Here is a 21423-nt window from a genome sequence, read left to right on the forward strand (position 1 = left end):
AAACATGCAACCACATGACCCAGCCTAGCCCAGCGTCGAGATATAGAGTCTGAAAGAGCAACATGGTTATTACCAAGAAAGAAAGACGTTCATCAAAAAGGATACAGTGGGAGTTTCTTTCTGTTTATTATAAGAACACCACTCTTTGCCATGCGGCCTCATCTGGCTGAAACTCACTATCCTCCTGCCTCAGGTCCAAAGTGCCTTACTGAAGGTACCTTCTGCCCAGTTAAATCTTGAGAGAGCATTGTGTCTGCATCAGAACACACAGCTTTGCTAACACCAACCCACCTTCCTCCCTGGTTAACTTACCTTGCTAGTCCTGCTAGCCCGCAGTCTCTTGTCTTCCCAGATCTCTCTGCAAAGTGCTTGGAGCGACAGCGCCATCCATCTCTTATATAGGGAGCATCGGAACTGTCTTCCGGTTACTAGTCTGCCCAGAGATTGCCTCAAACCCTTTGGAGGCCATTTTAGATGTCATTTTAGAACCCGACGAATAGATTTACGGTGGGACTGCCAGAGGGAGGGGATAAGTTTATTAAATGACAAGGGCGTGGTCATGATACCTGCTACTGGGGAGGCTGAGGCAGGAGGATTGTAAATTCAAGGCTTGCCTGGGCTTCCGAGTGTAAGGCGGTGGTGGCACACGCCTTTAATCCCAGCACTTGGGAGGCAGAGGTAGGCGGATTTCTGAGTTCAGAGGCCAGCCTAGTCTACAAAGTGAGTTCCAGGACAGCCAGAGCTACACAGAGAAACCCTGTCTCGAAAAACAAAACATGAGCTGGTGAGATGGCTCAGCAGGTAAGAGCACCGACTGTTCTTCGGAGTTCAAGTCTCAGCAACCACCTGATTCCTCTTCTGGAGTGTCTGAAGACAGCTACAGTATATTTACATATAATTAATAAATAAATAAAGCTTAAGAAAAACAAAATTTTTTGGTCTGCGTCAGCTAGGGATACATTTCAGATGTCAGAGTATATGACTTAGCATGCAGAGGGCTGAGAGAGTCTGTTTTTAGCATTGTATAAAACCGGGCGTGGTGACAAACACCTGCAATCCCTGGTAGGAGGATCAGAAGTTTAGTCATTTATAGGGGGTGCTGGAGAGATGGCTCAGTGGTTAAGAACACTGGCTGCTCTTCCAGAGGTCCTAAGTTCAATTCCCAGCAACCTCATGGTGGATCTGTAATGGGATCCAAGGCCTTCTGCTGGTGTGTCTGAGACAGCGAGTGTACTCATATACATAAAATAAACAAATAAACCTTTAAAGTCATTTATAGCTATATAGGAAGTTTGGGACCAGCCTGGGCTACATCAGACCCTTGCTAAATAAATAAAGCCTTGGGTCATTGACAGTGTGCCTCAGAGATAAAACATTTGCCAAGAATATATGAAGCCTTACAGAGTTTAATCTCTCGGACAAGTTACGGTGAAGAATAGGGGAGGATATGACCAAAGTGTGTTGTGTACACGTAGGAAATTTGTAAAGAAAAAATTAATGAAAAATATTTTTTAAAAATTTAGCTGGGCAATAGTGGGACATGCCTTTAATCCCATCACTCAGGAGGCAGAGGTAGGCAGATGTCTGTAGTTTGAAGCCATCCTAGTCTACAGAGCGTGTAACAGGACAGTCAGGGCTATATAAAGTAATAAAGAGTTAAAAATAATAATAAATAAAATTAATGAGTAGGTATGCCCAGTTCTCTGGCCATGGACTAGATCTGCATGCCCCCTGCCATGATAATGAGCTACATTTCTGAAACTTTGAGCAAACTCCCAGTTAAATGCTTTTCTTCTGTAAGAGTTGTCTTGGTCCTGGTGTCTCTTCACAACACTTGAACACTAAGACTCTTGCCTTTTTTGGGTTTGGTTTGTTTGTTTTTTGGAAATAGTGTTTCTCTGTGTGGCCCTTGCAATCCTGGAACTCTGTAAACCAGGCTGGTCTTGAACGCAGAGCTTTGCCTGCCTCTACCTCTGGAATGCTGGGATTAAAGGTGTGAGCCGCTACTGCCCGGCTTTGCTTTTGCCTTTGGTTTTGTTTTGTTTTTGTTTGTTTGTTTTGTATGACTTTGTTTTCCTATAAATGTGTCTTAGAATGTTTTGTTTTGGAATAGATGTTTCTTTTAAGTTTTTATTACATTTTGTTTATTTATCTTTTGTGTGTTGTGGGGTAGGAGCATGTTTTCAGGTGCACAGCAGGGGTCTGATTCCAGTGAACCCGGTTTCTGCAAGCTCCTTCACACACTGAGTACAAGAGTACTTTTTTTTAAAGGTTTATTTTTATTTCAAGGGTATGAGTTCTTTTGCCCACATAACTGTAAGTAGAATTTGGGAGTTATAGATGTTTGTGAGGCATCATGTAGGTGCTGGCAACCAAACCTGGGTCCTCTGGACCACTTCTCCAATCCCGGAAATAACTGTTTCTAAGAATTTAGGGAAACAGAGACCTGCTACCACCAGGATGTTGAAGTCGTGGAGAGAGTGGTACAAAGAGGGTATGGGGGCTCAACAGCCCTGTATCTTTTCCTATTTATCCTTTTACTGTATCCTCTGTAATATCCTTTAAACACGCCAGCAAGAGTGTTTCCCTGATGTCTGGGAGTCACTTGTACAACTTCCCAGAACCCAGGGAGGAGATGGGGGACACCCCAGTTTATGCTCAAGTAGCCAGAAGGCGCAAAGGCTTGCAAGTGAAATGCATCTGAAGAGGCAAAGTCTTGGGGGGACAGAACTCTCAACTCGTGGGACATAACCTCTTCTCTTCTCTCAGGCACACGGAACCCACACTGAGTTTCAACAGGGGATCCCCGCCTGGTTGCTGGGGAAGGAATTGCACCAAGTGAAATGACTGGGGTCTGGGGAGTATTCTGTGTTGTGTTGAAAATGAAAAAATAAATATGAAACACTTTATGAGTGTTTCCCCCTCTATCTTTTATTACTAAGAAATATTTTATAGTTGTTGGTATCCTGTCTGGACTCCACTCCCACACCTGGCCCACTATAAAAGGGGCTACTTGGCCCGTCCTATCTTACTCTTTTTTGTTTTTTTTTTTATTGTTCTTTTTTTTTTTAAGATTTATTTATTTATTATATGTAAGTACACTGTAGCTGTCTTCAGACACTCCAGAAGAGGGAGTCAGATCTCGTTACGGATGGTTGTGAGCCACCATGTGGTTGCTGGGATTTGAACTCCGGACCTTCGAAAGAGCAGTCGGCGCTCTTAACCACTGAGCCATCTCACCAGCCCTCCTCTCTTACTCTTGCCTCTCTTACTCTTGCCCTCTCTCCCCTTCCCTTCCTCTCTCTCTCCAAGTGGTCATGGCTGGCCTCTACCTTTTTACTCTCTCCCCTCTCTGCCTTTCTCTGCCTCTACTACTCTCTTAACTCCCCTCCCCATGCCCTGAATAAGCTCTATTCTATGCTATACCATCATGTGACTGGTCACTCAGGCGGAAGGGATGCCTTGACATGGGCCCATGGAGACATCCCCTTCCCCTGTACCTCACCACACCTCCATAGAACATATTTTAATATTTCTTTATCTTTTTTATAATCACAACAACAGTACTTTAACAGATGGATGCAGGAGGCTTAGAAATTCAAAGTATTCTTGACCACATAGTAAGTTTCGGGACAGCCTGGCCTGCATGAGATCCTATCTCAAAGTAATGATAACAATGACGAGGACTACGATGATAATTTAAAAAGGAGACGAATACAATTGATAACTAGGTCGTTGTATCTCTGACTTTATTTATTTAAATATTAATCTATTTTTATTTTGTGTATAGGGGTGCTTTGCTTGTCTGTACAACACACATATATACAGTGCCCATAAGGGTCAGGTATCTGATCCCTTGGAACTGGAGCTATGAGGTGGCTGTGAGCCACCGCATGGGTGTTCTGGAAGAGCAGCAGTATTCTTAACTGAGCCATATTTCCAATCCCTCTCTGAGATTTTTAATGTTTTTTTTAAACTTTCTTTTATACATATGGGCCACATGTGTATCTGTGCACAACAAGCACGTCTGGTACACAAGGTCAGAAGAGGGTGTTAGATCCCCCAGGACTGCAGTTACAGAGGGTTGTCAGCTGCCATGTGGGTGCTGGGAATTGAACCTGGGTTCTCTGGAAGAGCAGCCAGTGCTTTTAACCACTGAGCCACCTCTCCTGCTCCTATATTTCTGAGATTTTTAAAAGGGCAGTCCAAGAGAAAAACAAAAGAGAAGAGATGACAGACAGACAGAGACACAGAGCTTGTGTCATGAAAGGAGGAAGAAAGAAGGGTATCATAGTGATTTAAGATTTTATTTTTATTTATTTATTTTAATTATGTTTATGTGTGTGAGCTTGTACACCTGAGTGAAGCTGCCCGTGGAAGCCAGGAGAGGACACCAGATCCCCTGGAGATGGAGCCTCAGGCTGTTGTGAGCTGCCCGATACGGGTGCACCACACACCTGACTTTAGCTGGAGATCAAACCCAGAACTCCACACTTGCTAAACAAGGATATGCGCAGCCACATCTGCTAGACAATTTTCTCACCTTTTAGCTGGGTTTAACATCTGTAACCAACTAAGTTTGGAAGCTTGGCATTCCAAACCCACCTCAGGAGGTCTCTTCTCTGGTTGGGACTGAATATTGGCTTACTTAGCGTGTGTTCCAAAAAGACACACCCTTTTCTTCCTTGGATTTTCACCTTGGATTTCGGTCCGGGCAACTCATTGTTTTCAGTTTTCACAAGACCCCAACCCACCACCACCTTAGCCTAGCAGAGATGCTCCTCAACCGGAAGATGAAGGCCCAGGAGATGGTGGCTGCAGAGAAATCCTCTCCCACCCCTAGTCCCAGCCCCACATCCGCCCAGCTGTTTGGAAAGGGAACGGGTTGGGGAGCATGGGGTTAAGGAAACCTGTTCAGCTGTTCTGCTGCAGGGGTGGGGGGCAGGATGCAGACGGAGCTAGGAACAGGTGGGGGGGGGGGCAGGGATGGGCAGAGCCTGGCACTTGGTACTGAGGCTGGCCCCGGGGTCTTCAGTGCCTTGTCTTTGAGCACAGCCTTGTAAGATCTGGAGAACAAAATGGCCTCCTCTGATGTTAGGACAGGGAAGAAGCAACCATACTTTCAAGCCTTTCATGGCAGCAAAGTGGCCACTGAGATTATGATGGAATCCAGAGGATTATCCCAGTTTGGGCAGGCGAGATGGCTCAGCAAGCAAAGGTTGGTAACCTTGAGGCTGATTCCTAGAACTCACAAGATGGAAGGAGTGAATCAACTCCCTAGAGCTGTCTTCTGACCTCCACACTTGTGTGCACACTCGTGCATGCACGAGGAGGGTAGCGGGGGTGGGGATACAGTTAGCCAGAATATACTGTAAGAATGTTCTATGATTACACGCCTTCCCCAAGAGTCCCCACATTACTCTTAGGTTCCTTAACGATGTAAGACCCCCGAAGTTGGACCTCCACTCAAGTCCCGGGATGAGCTGGCCGGAACCCTAATGACTCGAGAGAAAAACCACACCAGATGCAAACTGCAAGAGACGTTGTTATTATCAGCTAGCTGAGGAAGAACTCCTTCCACTGCGCACAGGGCAGGGGAGTTCGACCCTGAGCAGTAACAGTACGGGGCTTTTAACAGCTAGCTGAGGAATTGGGAGGAGTTGGGAGGAATTGGGAGGAGCTGGAAGGAGTTGGGCTACAGCTCTTCTCTGTCGGGTGTCCTTGGTAAAATTACAAGGCATGAGGAGTGGGGAGTGAGTTATAGCTCTTCTTTGTGAATTTTAATCTCTGTGTCCTTGGCACAGGGAGCCAGGCAAGCACCTGGCTATCTTTTTACAATTATCGCATCTCTGGTTGTAAGGTATAGAAACAAAAAGGCTTTTTGCTGGCTATAGAGAACAACGAGCTTCTTTCTGTCTGTATTCCCAGAGATTGGAGAAAACAGGCTTGGGGGAACTTTCAGGGGCTTTACCTCCCAGGGAGAAACGCTCTGAGACGGGGTCTCACAATGACAACTATCTGTATGTTGTCTGCATGCAGCTATGAGCACCTGAGTACAAGTGCCTTGGAAGCCAGGGTGTTGGGTCCCTGGAGCTGGGGTTTCAGACAGTTGTGAGCCACAGGTCATGGATGCTGAAATAGAACACGGGTCCTTTGTAAGAGCAGGAAATACTTTTAACCACGGACTGTCTCTCCAGCTCCCAATTTATCTTTTTTTTTTATTACCATTGTTTTAAAATTATGTGCACATATGTGTGTCTGTACGTGAATCTGTGAAAGTGAATGCAGCTGCCCCTGGAGGCCAGAGGCACCAAAGCCCCCAGTGCCAGGATTATTGGTGTTTTTGAGCCTGATAATATGTGTGCTGGGAACTCAAGTCCTCTGGAAGAGCAAACCATGTTCTTAACCACTGGGTCATCTCTGGGGTCCCATGATGACATCTTAGACTTGGCTCAAGAACAATCAATAAAACAGGGACACTCCAGAATTACTTCAGAATAATTCTTGTAATAGTACATGTCTTAGTGAGATTTGGGGATATAGTTGTAGGGTCTTAGTCTTAGCAAAAGGTGTTGAGAGTACTTCCTGGGGGTGGGGGTGGGGGTGGGGGTGGGGGAGAATGAGCTGGAAATGAAGGAAGAGTGAGGTATGGCTAACTCTCTGAGTCCAGGGTGGCTTCTTCCTTGGGAACATTCTTGTCCAGTATGTGCAGATCTGCAACAGGAGAGCAACAGGCGGGTTAATTTTTAATTGTTATTTATTAGCATCATATGTGTGGTGATGGTGATGGCAGTAGTGTGTGTGTGTGTGTGTCTGTCTGTCTGTCTGTCTGTGTCTGTCTGTGCCATGGTGCATGTGTGGAGGACAGAATTCAACTTTGTGGAGTCAGCTCTCCACTTTCACCTTGACTTGAGTGGTGGCAACCAAACCCCAGTTATCTGGTTTTCTGGGCAAGCGCTTTACCCTCAGATAGCTCAGAGCCACCTCACTGACCCTAACAGGTGGGTTTTGAATTCTCCATACCACTAATGATGCAGAGTCCCTGGACGGGCTTGTTTACTCTTATGAGAAAATGTTGGATGCCCTGTTCTATCTCTGTTTCATTGGAGACTGAGTCGCTCATTGTATCTGGAGCAAAGCCAGCAGTCAGCAAGTGGCTGTGATTCTCTGTCTCCACTTCCCCTTCCCCACAGGGCTAACGCAGGAGTATTTATGAGGGAACTGGGGATCTGAGCTGAGGTCATCACGTTTGCAAGAGCTAGAACCCTCTGAGCTCTTCTCCCCAGCCCCAGCCTATGTTTCTCAAAGGAGCGGATACAGTTGAAATAAAACCAAGGGGTACTGGTTTTCAAGAATTAAACTGTGACTGAGGAAGAGTGTTCACTTGGACAGAAAAAATACTGAGATCCAAGAAAGACATTGTGTTGGGTGATGTTCCTACAGAGGAAGCCTGCAAAGCTGAGGTGGGAGCACACATGAAGTCCTTAGTGGTTAGAAAAGGGGATGTGAGCCAGTTGGTGCTGGTTTCCACTTTAATCCCAGCACTCAGGAGGCTGAGGCAGGTGGAGCTTTGAGTTCAAGGCCAGCCTGGTCTACAGAGTGAGTTCCAGGACAGCCAGGGCTACATAGAGAAACCCTGTCTTGGTTGGGGGGCAGGAGGAGGAGTATGTTCATGTATGGGGGTGCATATCCCACACTTGAATAATTTTATCCTTTTTAAAACTTATTTACTCATTTAAAAACTTGTTTGTTTGTTTGTTTGTTTGTTTATTGCCTTTTAGGGACAAGGTCTCTCTTTGTAGTCCTGGCTGTTCTGGAACTCGCTATGTAGGCCAGGCTGACCTCTAGCTCACAGAATTCCGCTGCCTATACCTCCCAAATGCTAGGACAAAAGGCATGCACCACCACACCCAGCCAAGCACTTAGCATAAACCTCCCACTGTACTAGACAGCAAGCCACACCCAGAGGTGGCCCCTGTGCACCCAGAGCTTATGTTGGATGTGGTTTACTTGACTTTGCTTATGATCAGAGTCTCCGGTTGTCCCAGGTTGACTTTGAACTCACTGTGATCGCCCTGGAAGCCACTGATCCTCCTGCTTCTACCTCTAGGCGCTGGCATTTAAGGTGTACACCACTACACCAAGTTTGGTTTAACAGATCAATTTATGACCGCCCCCCCCCCCCCCAAAGAAACATTTAGAGCCACGGTGATGGCTCAGTGGGGAAAGGACCAGACCACTACGCCTGGTACCTGGACTTGAATCCCCCGGGATCCACAGGTGGAAGGAAAGAACCAAATCCTGTAAGTTGTCCTGACCCGACCTTCCTGTTCACACTGTGGAGGCCACGAACACCACTCACTTGCACACACACGCACACACACACTAGATAAATACGTACTGGAGAGATGGCTCAATAGCTAAGAATGCATTCTGATCTTGCAAGGGATCTTAGTTCAGTTCCCAGCACCCGCACCAGACGGCTCACAACCACCCATAACTCCAGCTCCAGGAGGTCATCTGATGATCATCTGACACCAATACACAATTTAAAAAATAAAATAATAACACTTTTAAAAATTAATATGAGGCTGGTTGGTGGTGGCACACACCTTTAATCCCAACATTTGGGAGGCAGAGGAAGGTGGATCTCTGTGAGTTCAAGACCAGCCTGGTCTGAAGAGTGAGTACCCTATCTTACCTCCAGTCTTCGCTTTGACAAACGTTTCTCCCATTGTCCTTTTGGTCATCCTTGGAGAGTGGGAATATGGAAGTCCATCTAGGAAAAGGGACAAGACATCGTGATCAACTGACATAACCATGAGGGGCTGTAGGGACAGCTCAGAGAGTAAAGGCACTTGCTGCCAAGACTGGTGAACTGAGTTTCCCTCCTGAGACCCATATGGTAGAAGAACTGACTCCCACAAATTGTCCTCTGAGCTCTACACAGAGCTGTGGCATGTGCATACACATACATAGTAGGTAAGTCGATAGATAGATAGATAGATAGATAGATAGATAGATAGATAATAAATAGATGATAGACACATAGATATATATATAGATAGATGATAGATAGATAGATAGATAGATAGATAGATAGATGATAGATACATAGATACATAGATAGATGCAAAGGCTCCATGACATTCTCTCTTTATATACGTAACATGGATTCACTTTCTTTATTTCCTTGGAATCTTTGCCCTGGTGAGACATTTCGCAGTGTCTAGAGAAGTTTTGGATTGCCATGACTGAGAGGAAAGGGAATACTCTCAGCATAGGATAGATAGAAACCAGGTATGCTGCAGTGCCCACCTGGGATTGGCTTCGGGAGCCAAGAAGTACCCAGCTCCGAATGTCAATAAAACCCAGGTTGGCTGCCAACCTGGCATCTGTATCTGGTCAGCACTGCCCCGTACAGGCGACAATGAGAAGGCAGCTCAGGTCAAGTCCTGCACTGAATTCACAGGGAGGACAGCAAGCCCTGATCCCCTCCTAGCCAGCTTCCCAGACTCTCTCTTGAAAGAGCTGTGGTCCTACTGAGTGCCAGATTGTTTGGGGTTTCGGAAATAAGCATGTGCTTCTGTGTCTGTGGAAGCCAAAGGCCAACACCAGGGTTTTTTTTTTTTTTTTTCCTCCATTTTTCTCTGCCTTAGCTTTTAGACAGAGGATTTGAGTACTAAACCTGGAGCTCACAGGTGTCAGGCAGAGAAGAGAACTGTGAGGAGAACAGAGAAGAGAACTGTGAGGAGAGTGATCTGAACTTGGTTCATATTGGCTTCATCAACCTGGAGCAAAGCTTGTAAAGAGTCTGATAGCAGGCGGTTTATTCTCAAGGCATGTAAACCCAGTATTACTGAGAGGGCTGCGGGTGGTGGGGTCTTTCCTAGTATAATATAATCCCTAGTGCACAAGGAAGCATAATTACATGGAAGTCTCACTCAGGGTCCATGTCATTTATTCCAAGAAGATGGATTCTGGGCTGGAGAGATGGCTCAGCAGTTAAGAGCACTGAGTGCTCTTCCAGAGGTCCTGGGTTCAATTCCCAGCAACCACATGATGGCTCACAACCATCTGTAATGGGATTTGATGCCCTTTTCTGGTTTGTGTGAAGACAGCTACAGTGTACTCATATACATTAAATAGATAGATAGATAGATAGATAGATAGATAGATAGATAGATAGATGATAGATAGATAGAAACGCACACATACAAAAAATTTAAAAAGAGAGGATCTTATTATTTTTTTTAAAAAAAGAAGATGGTTCTAGAGATAGACTATCTGTACTAACTTAAGGGCCTAGGAAAGGATCTGGCCTGGTCTTGGTCATTCAGGCTATTAGCCAACTCCGCGCCTGGTTGTGGGAGCTTGAGGAGTCCCTGGCTGTGAAAGTCATTTAGATCATCAGCCACCTCCAGACTTTTTTTTTAATCTTTTCTTTTTTTAAAAAAAGATTTATTTATTTATTTTATGTATGAGTATGCTACAGCTGTCTTCACGAACCACCATATGGTTGCTGGGAATCGAACTCAGGACTCATCTCTCTAGCCTCCAGTCTTAATTGCAGGAGCTTGTTGAGGCCTGATCCAACAGATAATGTGGGTCACAAGGACCTCAACCAGGATATCACCAGGATCGCATCAATTCTCAGCTTTCTGGATGGAAGAACAGGGCTTTCTTTCCCTTTGCGTGCTTAACATTTCTGGTTTCTCTGGAGAGATGTGGGCACAAGGACCTTCTGCTCCCAACAGCCAGCGAATTCAGGACTGAGATTACAGACTCATACTACTTTGCCAACTTTTTGATGTAGGTTCTGAACTTGGGTCTTCTTGCACAGCAAACACTTCTCAGGCCTAGCCTAGATCATTTGTCATCATCATCATCATTATCATCATCATCACCATCACCATCACCATCATGATGTGTATATGTCCGTACGTGTGTGTGTGTGTGTGTGTGTGTGTGTGTGTGTGTGTGAGACAGGTGTGTAGATCAGAGGACAGACAAACTATGTGAGTCAGCCCTCTCCTTCCATCTTATAGGTCCTGGAGATGGAGCTCAGTGGCCAGGCTAGACAAGCAAGTGCCTTTACCCACTAAGCCATCTTACTGCATCTATTTTCCCCTGGGGAGGGCAGTGTTAAGACAGGGTTCTATGTAACCTAAATTGGCTTAGAGATCACTACGTAGCTGTGGGTGACAAACTCCTAACGTTCTTGCCTCCACGTCCCAAGTACGAGGGCACAGGTATACACCACCACACCCAATGGAGATAGAGGTTATATTTTTACTTGTGGAGAAATTAAAAACTTGACAGAATTACATTGTTTCCCCATTTTCTCAACCTGAGAAGTGACAGAGTGAGGAGTAGAGCCCACATTCACCAGTTTCCAAAGCCAGCAGTGAGTAGGAGGAGGAAGATGCTGGAGACAGAGGGGCAATTACTCACCAATGATCTTCCACAGGTCTAGGATCTCAAGAGCTGAGTTTCTCTTCCTGCCCTGGTCAGCCTTGGAGGAAAGGGGGAGGACTAGGGAAGGGAGGGGAGACAGCAGGAGAGCTGTTCAACAGAATGGCATATGACATCACAGAGTCACAGCAAGTCCTGTTGCATTTAGCAGAATCCCTCCAACCAAAGCTGCAGGGCAGGACGCCCGCTGACCGGCCATACCTAACTTACATGGAGGAACTGCTGCTGGGCTTAGACTAGGGTTGTAACACACCTTTTTTTTTTTTTTTTTTTTTTTTTTTTTTAAGATTTATTTATTATATGTAAGTACACTGTAGCTGTCTTCAGACACTCCAGAAGAGGGCGCCAGATCTTGTTACGGATGGTTGTGAGCCACCATGTGGTTGCTGGGACTTGAACTCTGGACCTTCGGAAGAGCAGTCGGGTGCTCTTACCCACTGAGCCATCTCACCAGCCCGTAACACACCTCTTATGTCTGGGTTCAAATCTCACTTTTTTAATTCTTTCTGACATGTTGTCATGGCAACATGAACAGTTCTTTTTTTTTTTTTTTTACATTTAGTTATTTGTTAGTTTTGTGAATGGGTGGGGTGGGGAGAGACAGAGAGACAGGAAATCCTAGAATCCTCCACTTGGGTGAGAATAAACCACAACCACAATTTTGAGCCACAATTAAAGCAAGCTTTAATTAAATACTAGACAGGATGATGGACTCTGGCCAGGTCCTTTCCTGGGTTCTCAGAAAATGGCTCCAAGTCACATTTTGCAGAGGCTTTAAACACCAACCCCATAAGACCATTGTCCAAATGTATTTCCTACCTATGTACCTCCCACTTATATGTGATCAGGTACATCCCATGCAATTGGGTCAGACAAATTTGTTTAGGGGCATGAAAACAGAAAGCTTATTACAATACACAATAGCCTCTAACATTCCAGGAAGTATCTGTCCTTGGGCAAGGGGCTTACAAGTGAGAGGCATTTTTGTGTCATGGATCGATTCAGCACAGTGATTAAAACTTAAAATGTAAGTTTGCCTTTCAGAAAATACAGAGACAGACAGAGGGAGAGGTAGGGGCAGTGCACATGCTATGGGACAACTTATGGGAGTCAGTTTGCTCCTTCTGGGGATTGAACTTGGGTCCTTAGGCTTGCCAACAAGCCCTCTTATGCACTTAGCCATCTTGTTGGCCTCCAACCTGAGTATGCATAGATCCCTGAGAGAAGCCTGTGAAAAACAAAGATTCTCATTTCATAATAAAAGCACTGGAGACTTGAGACAGGGAAAGTGAAGCAGTTTGGTTTATAATTGTGCAAAGCCAAGCATCAGCCATGAATGTCAGTGTCTGACTAAGTGCAGAGCATGAACACATGACTTCTGCCCACTTCCTTTAAATTTGGGACAAATTCTTGATATGTAGCCCTGGCTATCATGGAACTCACTATGGTAGACCAGACTGACCTTGAACTCACAGAGATCTACTTGCCTGTCTCCTGAGTGCTAGGATTAAAGGAACCACGCCTCACCGGACCCTGTTTTATTTCTAACAAACAGAGCCTAGCCTCAGGCATAGTTGGGAGGATGGTATGGTACCCACTGTGTGCCAGGGATGCTTAATCCATTTGTTAAAAATTGCATTCACTGGGGCTGGCGAGATGGCTCAGTGGTTAAGAGCACCGATTGCTCTTTCGAAGGTCCCGAGTTCAAATCCCAGCAACCACATGGTGGCTCACAACCATCCGTAACGGAATCTAATGCCCTCTTCTGGAGTATCTGAGGACAGCTACAGTATACTTACATATAATAAATAAATAAATAAATAAATCTTTTAAAAAATTGCATTCAGGGCTGGTGAGATGGCTCAGTGGGTAAGAGCACCCGACTGCTCTTCCGAAGGTCCAGAGTTCAAATCCCAGCAACCACATGGTGGCTCACAACCATCCGTAACGAGATCTGGCGCCCTCTTCTGGAGTGTCTGAAGACAGCTACAGTGAACTTACATAAAATAAATAAATCTTTTAAAAAAAATTGCATTCATTGAGGCATTTATTTATTGCGTGTGTGTTTATATGTATAGGTGCATTCTTGCCAAGTCATTGTGGGAAGCAGAAGACATCTGTAGCAACTGCTTCCCTCCTTCCACCCTGTGGGTACTGGAGGCTGGAACCCAGGATGTCAGATGTGGAGGGAAATGCCTTTATCCATCCACTGAGTCATCTTGTTTTAGGATCAAACTCAGGCCATGAGTTTGCACCATCAGGCTGCAAGTGTCTTTACCTACTCAGCAATCTTGCTGGAGCTCTTTTTTTATTATTTTAATTATTATTTTTTAAAGCAGGGTCTCAGGTACCCCAGGCTAGCCTCAGGTTCCCTAAGTAGCTTATGATGACATTGATCCCCTGAGATTACAGCTCTGTGATACACCTAACTTTACACTATTGTGGGCATCAAACCCAAGGTTTTCAGTGTGCTGGGCAGAAGCTCTACCAAATGAGTTACACCTAACTTACTTAGGGCTTCATAAACTCTTTCATGAATATGGGGACCACCAGTGTCCTCCCCATTTCAAAGCCAGAAATGGAGGCTCAGTGAGATTAATCCTGAACATGAAGCAAGTGGCAGAGCTGAGATTTGAACCCTCAACAGGCTCTGTACCTAGCCTTCCACCTGGATCAACGCTTCAGACCCATCTAGTTTGGGATGCTATGGTTTGAACCTGAGCCATGGTCTCATGTTTTGAATACTTGCTCATTCCCCTGGGATCTCTAGAAGGTTATAGAACATTTAGGAGGTGGAGCCTAACTGAAGAAAAGAGATCTCTAAGGGTGAGCCTTTGAAGGTTGTAGTCTGACCCATAGTTCTGGCTACACAGTGATCCCTGGCATCTTCCACACTCTCCCACTTCCATGATGCATGCTGGCTCCTCAAGCCTTGATTACTGTAATCTTTCAACCTTCATCAGGTATTTCAGTCATAGAGAGGTCATAGAAAACAACTGATCTAGTGTGCAGGGACACAAAGCCCACTGGCATTAGGTAGGCACAAGTGGGGGATGGAGCATGGAGAAAAAGCACTTACCAGGACCCAGGAGGTAACCAGCACTATTGAGGGTCCAGCCTCCTCGTCCCTGGAAGAGATGGAGAAGTGAGGACTCAGACAGGAAATTGCCAAGATTCCCCAAGCCTAGGGTGATGTAGGTCACCATGCCACCTCAATACTACTAGCCAGTGACACACACACAGCTCTTCTTAGTCTCTGTTTCAGCCCTGTGCAAGTAGAACTTCCTATAATCCAGCAAGTGGAACACCCGGGCAGGGTGGTTCAATGGTTATGGCCCTTTTATACCAAGAATGACTTTCATCTCCAAGACTCACTTGGTAGAAGAGAAGTGACTGCTGCAAGTTATCTTATGACCTCCAAACTCTCTCTGTATAGCACACACACACACACACACACACACACACACACACGACAGACAGATAGACAGACAGATAGACAGAGTGTAAGGAACACTATGTTTACAATATGACAGCTTGGAATGGAAGGGAAGATTTGAAAAGCCTTGCTTCAAGAACAGATGCTGAGGGAGGATATTGGGGGTTGACTGTAACAGGCCCTTAGTAATCCCCCCACACACCTTAACACAACATACTCTGTTACGAACATACTATGCTAGCCATGAACTCAGCGTGTACACAGCACCACCTGCTAAAGCCAAGGTGAGGACCTTATCCATCAGAGCTCTGGGAAGGGTATAAATATACTAACTTGCTTTTTTTTTTTTAGCTTCTGTAGTTTTTCTGACTGATCCTGTTAAGTACATAAAAACTCACCCTGAGAAAGGCCCAGGACTACACTGGGATCCTGGACAATCAGTGTAGTCACCGGCTGGCTAATAAAGACTTCCCTGGTGGAGACACCACGACGTTGACCCTACCATGAGGGGACCCTAGCCAGCCAGCCTGAGCATGGCAAACATGGCTCTGGCAGGCCTTGCCTTTCTCCTTCTCTCCCTCTGCCTTGCTAATAACCCTTAGACTACATATCTCAAGCTAGCCTCCAAGGTCTATTCTCTTATTTGGCCAATTCTTCCTGTGGCTGACTCCCAAAGCCTAGCTATCAAGGTACTAAAGTGCAGCAATCAAAAGCCCCCCTAATTAACATGCCCAATCAAAATTAAACAACTCTCCCTAAACATAGGGTTTCCCATTTTATCTTTATAAAGCGCCATTTACCTTCAGGCCACATCTGTGTCCTCTCTATCCACAGGCAATTCTATGTCCCTAGGGACAAATACCCCTTAAAATCCCCGTTTCCCCTTTTCTCCCCTCTCCCTGTTCCCTTCCCTTCCCCTTCTCCCTTGCCCTCTATCTTTATTCCTTATCTGTGACCTCTGTCACTCTAGGGCAAATAAATCTCCTTTGTACTGAGAACTTAGTCTTAGGGTACCTTGAACTGACTCCAAGGCTCTCTACACACTTCGTATAAAGTTTCTGTGAAGCCAGATAATGGTGGCACATGCCTATAACCCCAGCACTTGGACGCAGAGGCAGGTAGCTATCTCTGAGTTCGAGGCCAGCCTGGTCTACAGAGTCAATTCTGGAAAGCCAGGACCACACAGAGAAACCTTGTTTCAAAAAACCCAAAAGTTTCTGTGAAGAGAGATGGATGAGTTCCAAGAACAATGGTACGTTTGGGTGCTTGGAGTTAACAGTGTGCTATTATAATCTGTAAAGTATGCTGAGAGCCAGACCTGGTGGTTCAGGCCTACTATCTCAGCTCTTCCGGAGGTTCGAGAAAGGAGAATTCTAAATTCAAGGCTGTCCTTCCTGGGCTACTGAGTAAGTCCAAAGCCAGCCTGGACAACCCAGTGAAATGCTACCTCAGAATAAAAACTAAATAACTAAATAAATGAGGCTAACCAAGGCTGTGGCTCAGTTAGTAGAGTGCTTGCCTAGCAAAGATGAATCTCTGGGTTCGGTCCTCAGCACTGAATAAAAAATCTGTAATCCATGGGGCTGGAGAGATGGCTCAGCGGTTAAGAGCACCGACTGCTCTTCTGAAGGTCGTGAGTTTAAATCCCAGCAACTACATGATGGCTTACAACCATCTGTAATGAGATCTGATGCCCTCTTCTGGGATGTCTGAAGACAGCTACAGTGCACTTACATATAATAAATAAATAAATCTTTAAAAAAAAAAAAAGAAAGAAAGAAATCTGTAATCCTGTAATAAAGCACTGAGGGGGTGAAGGCATGAAGATCAGGAGCTCAAGGATATCATTAGAAGCAGATTAACTCAGGAGGTGGAGGCAGATGAATCTTTCTGAGTTCAAGGCCAGCCTGGTTTAGATATTGAGTTCCAGGACAGCCATAGCTATAGAGAGATACCCTAATTCAACAAACAAACAAGCAAAAATAAGTTATCCTCAGATATTTAATTTGAGGCTAGCCTGCCTACATGAGAGCCTATGGTTCACTGATTCTTGAACTTCATAACACATAACACCTGTGACCCTCTTTATGTTGTGATATCCCACAACCATAAAATTTTCTCATTACTACTCCAGTTGTAATTCTGCTGCTGTTATAAATCGTGGTGTAAATATCTGATATGCAGGATATTTGATATATGGGGGTCGTGACCCATGTACTGAGAACCACCACCCTATCTGGAAAAATGAAAGGAAGGAAGAAGGGGAGAAAGGGAAGGGAGAGGGATGTGTTGACAAGGACCCAGTTATGAAGGTCAGTCAGGCTTCAAACCTCAAGAAGCCAAATACTGATCTCTTATATTTTTTGTCCTGTTTAGCATTTTAAAGAAGATGTATTTTCTTACTTGTAAACCACCTGACATGGGTGCCTGGGAGCTGAACTCTGATCCTTCAAAAAAGAGATGTCATTCTTTTTTGGTTTTTCTGTTTGTTTGTTTGTTTCGAGACAGGGTTTCTCTGTGTAGCCCTCGCTGTCCTGGAACTCACTCTGTAGACCAGGCTGGCCTCGAACTCAGAAATCTGCCTGCCTCTGCCTCCCGAGTGCTGGGATTAAAGGCGTGCACCACCACGCCCGGCTAAGAGATGCCATTCTTAACCACTAAGAAATCTCTCTGGTTCCCCTCTTAGCATCTTTTTAACTGACAAAGGAAAATGAAATATTTATGGTGGAGAGTCCAATGCATTGTAAAATGCAGTTTGTGGGACTACTTTGTTGATAGACAAATACATTACCTCCCGGGGCTTATCATTTGTATGACTATGTATAGTGAAGATATTTTGTTGTTATTACTATTCTTTTGTCTTCAATTATTTGAGACAGGGTATTGGGAACAAATAAAGAAACATGTCTTTTTTTTTTAAAAAAAAAAAAAGAGATTTATTTATTATTTATTATTATATGTAAGTACACTGTAGCTGTCCTTCAGACACTCCAGAAGAGGGCATCAGATCTCATTACGGATGGTTGTGAGCCACCGTGTGGTTGCTGGGATTTGAACTCAGGAAGAGCAGTCAGTGTTCTTAAGCACTGAGCCATCTCTCCAGCCTCAAGAAACTTGTCATAAGTACTGCCATTTTGACTTCAGACTCCATTTTGCCTAAGCTAGCCAACCCCCTATCTAAGCAACAGTAGTTCCCCAAACATAATGCCTGTTCATAACAACAAAAAGAAGAAATGAATTTGATCAGTTGGATAAAACCACTTACATTCAGTGTCAGTTGACAATAATGGAATGCTGGGGAAAGTCCCCGATCCCCAGGTTCTGACTGATGAGAATTATAACTGTAACGTGGACCAGATGCTTGTGGTTTTATGCTTATAAACCCTGCTTCGGCCCCTACTCAGGCTGTCAGAAGAAACAAGCCTCCTGAGTCCTTGCTTGGCAGTTCTCTTGGATCAGCGACTTCCATCACTCGGTGTGAATAATAAAAAATGAATTATGTGGTGCGAATAATAAAAGATTTTGCTGTTTGAGTAGCCCACTGGTGTATTCTCTCTCCTTCCTCATGGCCCATGACAGACAAAGTGTAACAAGGATCTCATGTAGCCCAGGCTGGCCTTGACTTTGCTACACTTGATCTTAGACAAAGGCTAAGAAGGGATTTGAACTTGCTATGTAGTCCAGGATGACCTTGAACTTTCTTCTCATCTCTCCTGCATCTGCCTTCCAATTGCTGAGAGCACCACACCTGGCTCTGTGAAAATGTTTTTATTCTCCTAGTGATTTACAAGCTTAGAATGCTTGCAATGTCCTCAGCTGCAGTAACTGAGTATTCAGGTGCTGTCTTAGGTCATGTGACGTGGTTCTGGTAAATCCACCTAAGCGAGAGCTGTTCAGCCTGAGAGTGGCTCAACCCATTAACCTCACAGTGAGTTATAACTTGACAAAAGACTTGGAGGTATAGCCTAGGGATGTCACTCAGTCTGTAGATTGCCTTCCTAACATTCATGAAGCCCTGAGTTTGAGTCCCAGCACCACATAAAACTGGGTGTTCAGTACGCCCCTGTAATCCCAGCACTCCCAAGGTAAAATTAGGAGGTTCAGGTCTTGGTCATTTTGAGGCCCATGGGGAAATGGTGGTCAGCCTGGGAGAAAGATCTTTAAGTTTTGTTTTGAGACAGGGTAGCCCTGGCTGTCCTGGAACTTTCTATGTAGAGCAGACTGGCCTGGGACTCAGAGATCCTCTTGCCTCTGTCTCCAGAGTGTTGGGATTAAAGGCATGTACCACCACTGCTCAGTTCTCCAATAGCAATCTTGTCTCAAAAACAAAACAAAATAAAACAAAAAAAAACAAAACAAAACAAAAAACAAACAAAACAAAAAAACCATCCAAGCATGGTGGGCCTGACTCTCCACTGTTTATATCAATTTCTCAGGGCTCAGCCTACCCTTGCCTCCTTGGTACTAGAATTAGAGGCAAGGGCACCACACCTGGTCTATTTTTGTTTGTTGTGTTTGAGACTGGGTATAAAGGCTGCCCTCAGTCTAATAGGAATCTTGCCCCAGCCTCCTGGGATCTGGGATGTCAGGCATACATCATCTACCATGCTTCTGGAGGTCAGAGCACCATTCTCAGGTCAGTTCTCTCCTGATCAAACTCAAGTCATCAGGCTTATGCCATAAGCACTTTACCCACTGAGCCATCTTGTCAGTCCTCTTCTTTATTTTATTTTTCCTTCAGACTGGGTTTCATGTTGTCCAGGCTAGCCTCAATACTACTAGTTCATGAATACTACTAGTAGTAGTGGAAGTTGGTCTTCCATTCCTGACCCCCCTCCTCTTCTGTGAGAATGCTGGTATTGGAGGCATACTATACTATGCCCAGAGCTTCTTGCATGCTGACAAGTGCTACATCAACTGAGTTATGCCCATCACCCTTTTTTCTCTTTCCCTTTCCTATTGATTTAAGTAGAATCCCACTATGCTGTCCCTGGCTTTGAACACAGAATTTTTCTGTCTCTGCTTCCTGAATGCTGGGATAATTGCTAGGTGCCATAACACTGGGCTAAATAAACTAAATTCCAATACTATTTTTTTTTCTCTTGTGCTCTACTCCACTCCTAGGGTCCTGTTGATGAGGTCAGTTCCTGTCATTCTCAGTGTCACAGCATTAGCTTGTCCCCTAACTCCCCCTGGATCACAGCATTCGCTTGTCCCCTAACTCCCCCTGGATCAGAGCAGAACAGGTTTGAAACCTTTCTGGGGGCGGGGGAGCAATGAAGAAAGCTGTTACCCTGTGAGCAGGTGCAGATTCCGGTGTTTCTGCCAGGCTCAGCAAGATGGTGAGGAAGAGGACCAGATGTACGGAGCAGGCCATCCTGGAGCTGAAGGAGCACAGCACACAGCTAAGGAATGCTACAGAGACAGATGGAGAGTTAGTCTCCAAAGCAGGGGTGTGTGGCACTCTGTTTGAAGAACTTTATTGAGTGCGATTGATCTACACGCACACGCACACAGTGTTCTTCAGCCAGATGAGTGGGGCCACACCCGCACGCACTTGCACACAGTGTCTACAGCCGGGTGAGTGGGGCCACACATGCACGCATTCGCGCACACACACACACTCTCGCACACGCACGCACTCGCACACAGTGTCTACAGCCGGGTGAGTGGGGCCACATGGTGCATTATCACAGGATCACTATGGACCAGTAGTTGGTAGATAAAAGTCTTTTTATTTTAAATATGTCACAGAAAAAAATAAAATAAAATGAACATTTTGATTTGTTATTTGTTTCTTTTGGCATCTCTTCTCTTTCTGTCTTTTGTGTATATAGGGGTGGTGGTACATAAGTGGAAATTGAATTTAGGACTTGTCATACACAAGCATTGTTTTATTTTGAAACAGAATCTCACTGATTTTCTCAGGGTGGCCTTGAATTCGTTCTGTAGCCCAAGCTGGCATGGGATTTTTATCCTCCTACCTCAACGTCTTTAGTGACTGGGATGGCAGGCTTGTACTACAGGATAAACCTACAAAGGTCTCACTTTTTAAACTCAGTCTTGCTTCAAACTCTGAAACTCCCTCCTACACTCTGGAGTGTTGGGATTACAAGTACATACCACATCTGGTTTAAGGTTTTTTGTGTGTGTTGTTGCTGTTGTTTTTGTGAGCCTCATTGAAATATGTGTTTAAATATAGCAAGGGCCAGGCTGCACACATAACATCCCAGCACTCCAGAGGTACAAGGAGGGTCAGGAGTGTGAATTCATCCTTGGATTTGAGGCCAACCTAGGATATATGACACTGCTTTAAAAAATGAATGAAAAATGAGTGCAGGAGAAAGATAGGCAGACAGACAGACAGAGCCCGGAGAGATGGTTTAGCAGTTAAACGTGCCTCTGGCTCCTCCAGAGGACCCAGTTTGGTTCTCAGCATGCACAATGAAGCTTGCAATTGCCTGTAACTTCAACTCCAGGGAGCCTGAAACACTCCTCTGGTATCACACACA

At 45.1% G+C, this 21423-nt stretch overlaps 1 protein-coding gene across 1 annotated transcript; it reads right to left on the reverse strand.

Moving 5' to 3' along the window:
* Positions 1–6652: 6652 nt before the first annotated feature.
* On the reverse strand, positions 6653–20288 carry Galp (galanin like peptide). The gene is made up of 5 exons (XM_021166545.2): positions 20205–20288; positions 14555–14603; positions 11455–11535; positions 8702–8779; positions 6653–6714 (listed from the first exon to the last, which is right to left on the reverse strand). The coding sequence occupies exons 1-5, from the start codon at positions 20286–20288 to the stop codon at positions 6653–6655; spliced, it is 354 nt and encodes a 117-aa protein (XP_021022204.1).
* Between the last annotated feature and the right edge of the window lie 1135 nt (positions 20289–21423).

The sequence above is a fragment of the Mus caroli genome, unplaced genomic scaffold, assembly GCF_978045245.1.
Source record: "Mus caroli unplaced genomic scaffold, Mus_caroli_1 scaffold_8, whole genome shotgun sequence".
Classification (NCBI taxonomy): domain Eukaryota; kingdom Metazoa; phylum Chordata; class Mammalia; order Rodentia; family Muridae; genus Mus; species Mus caroli.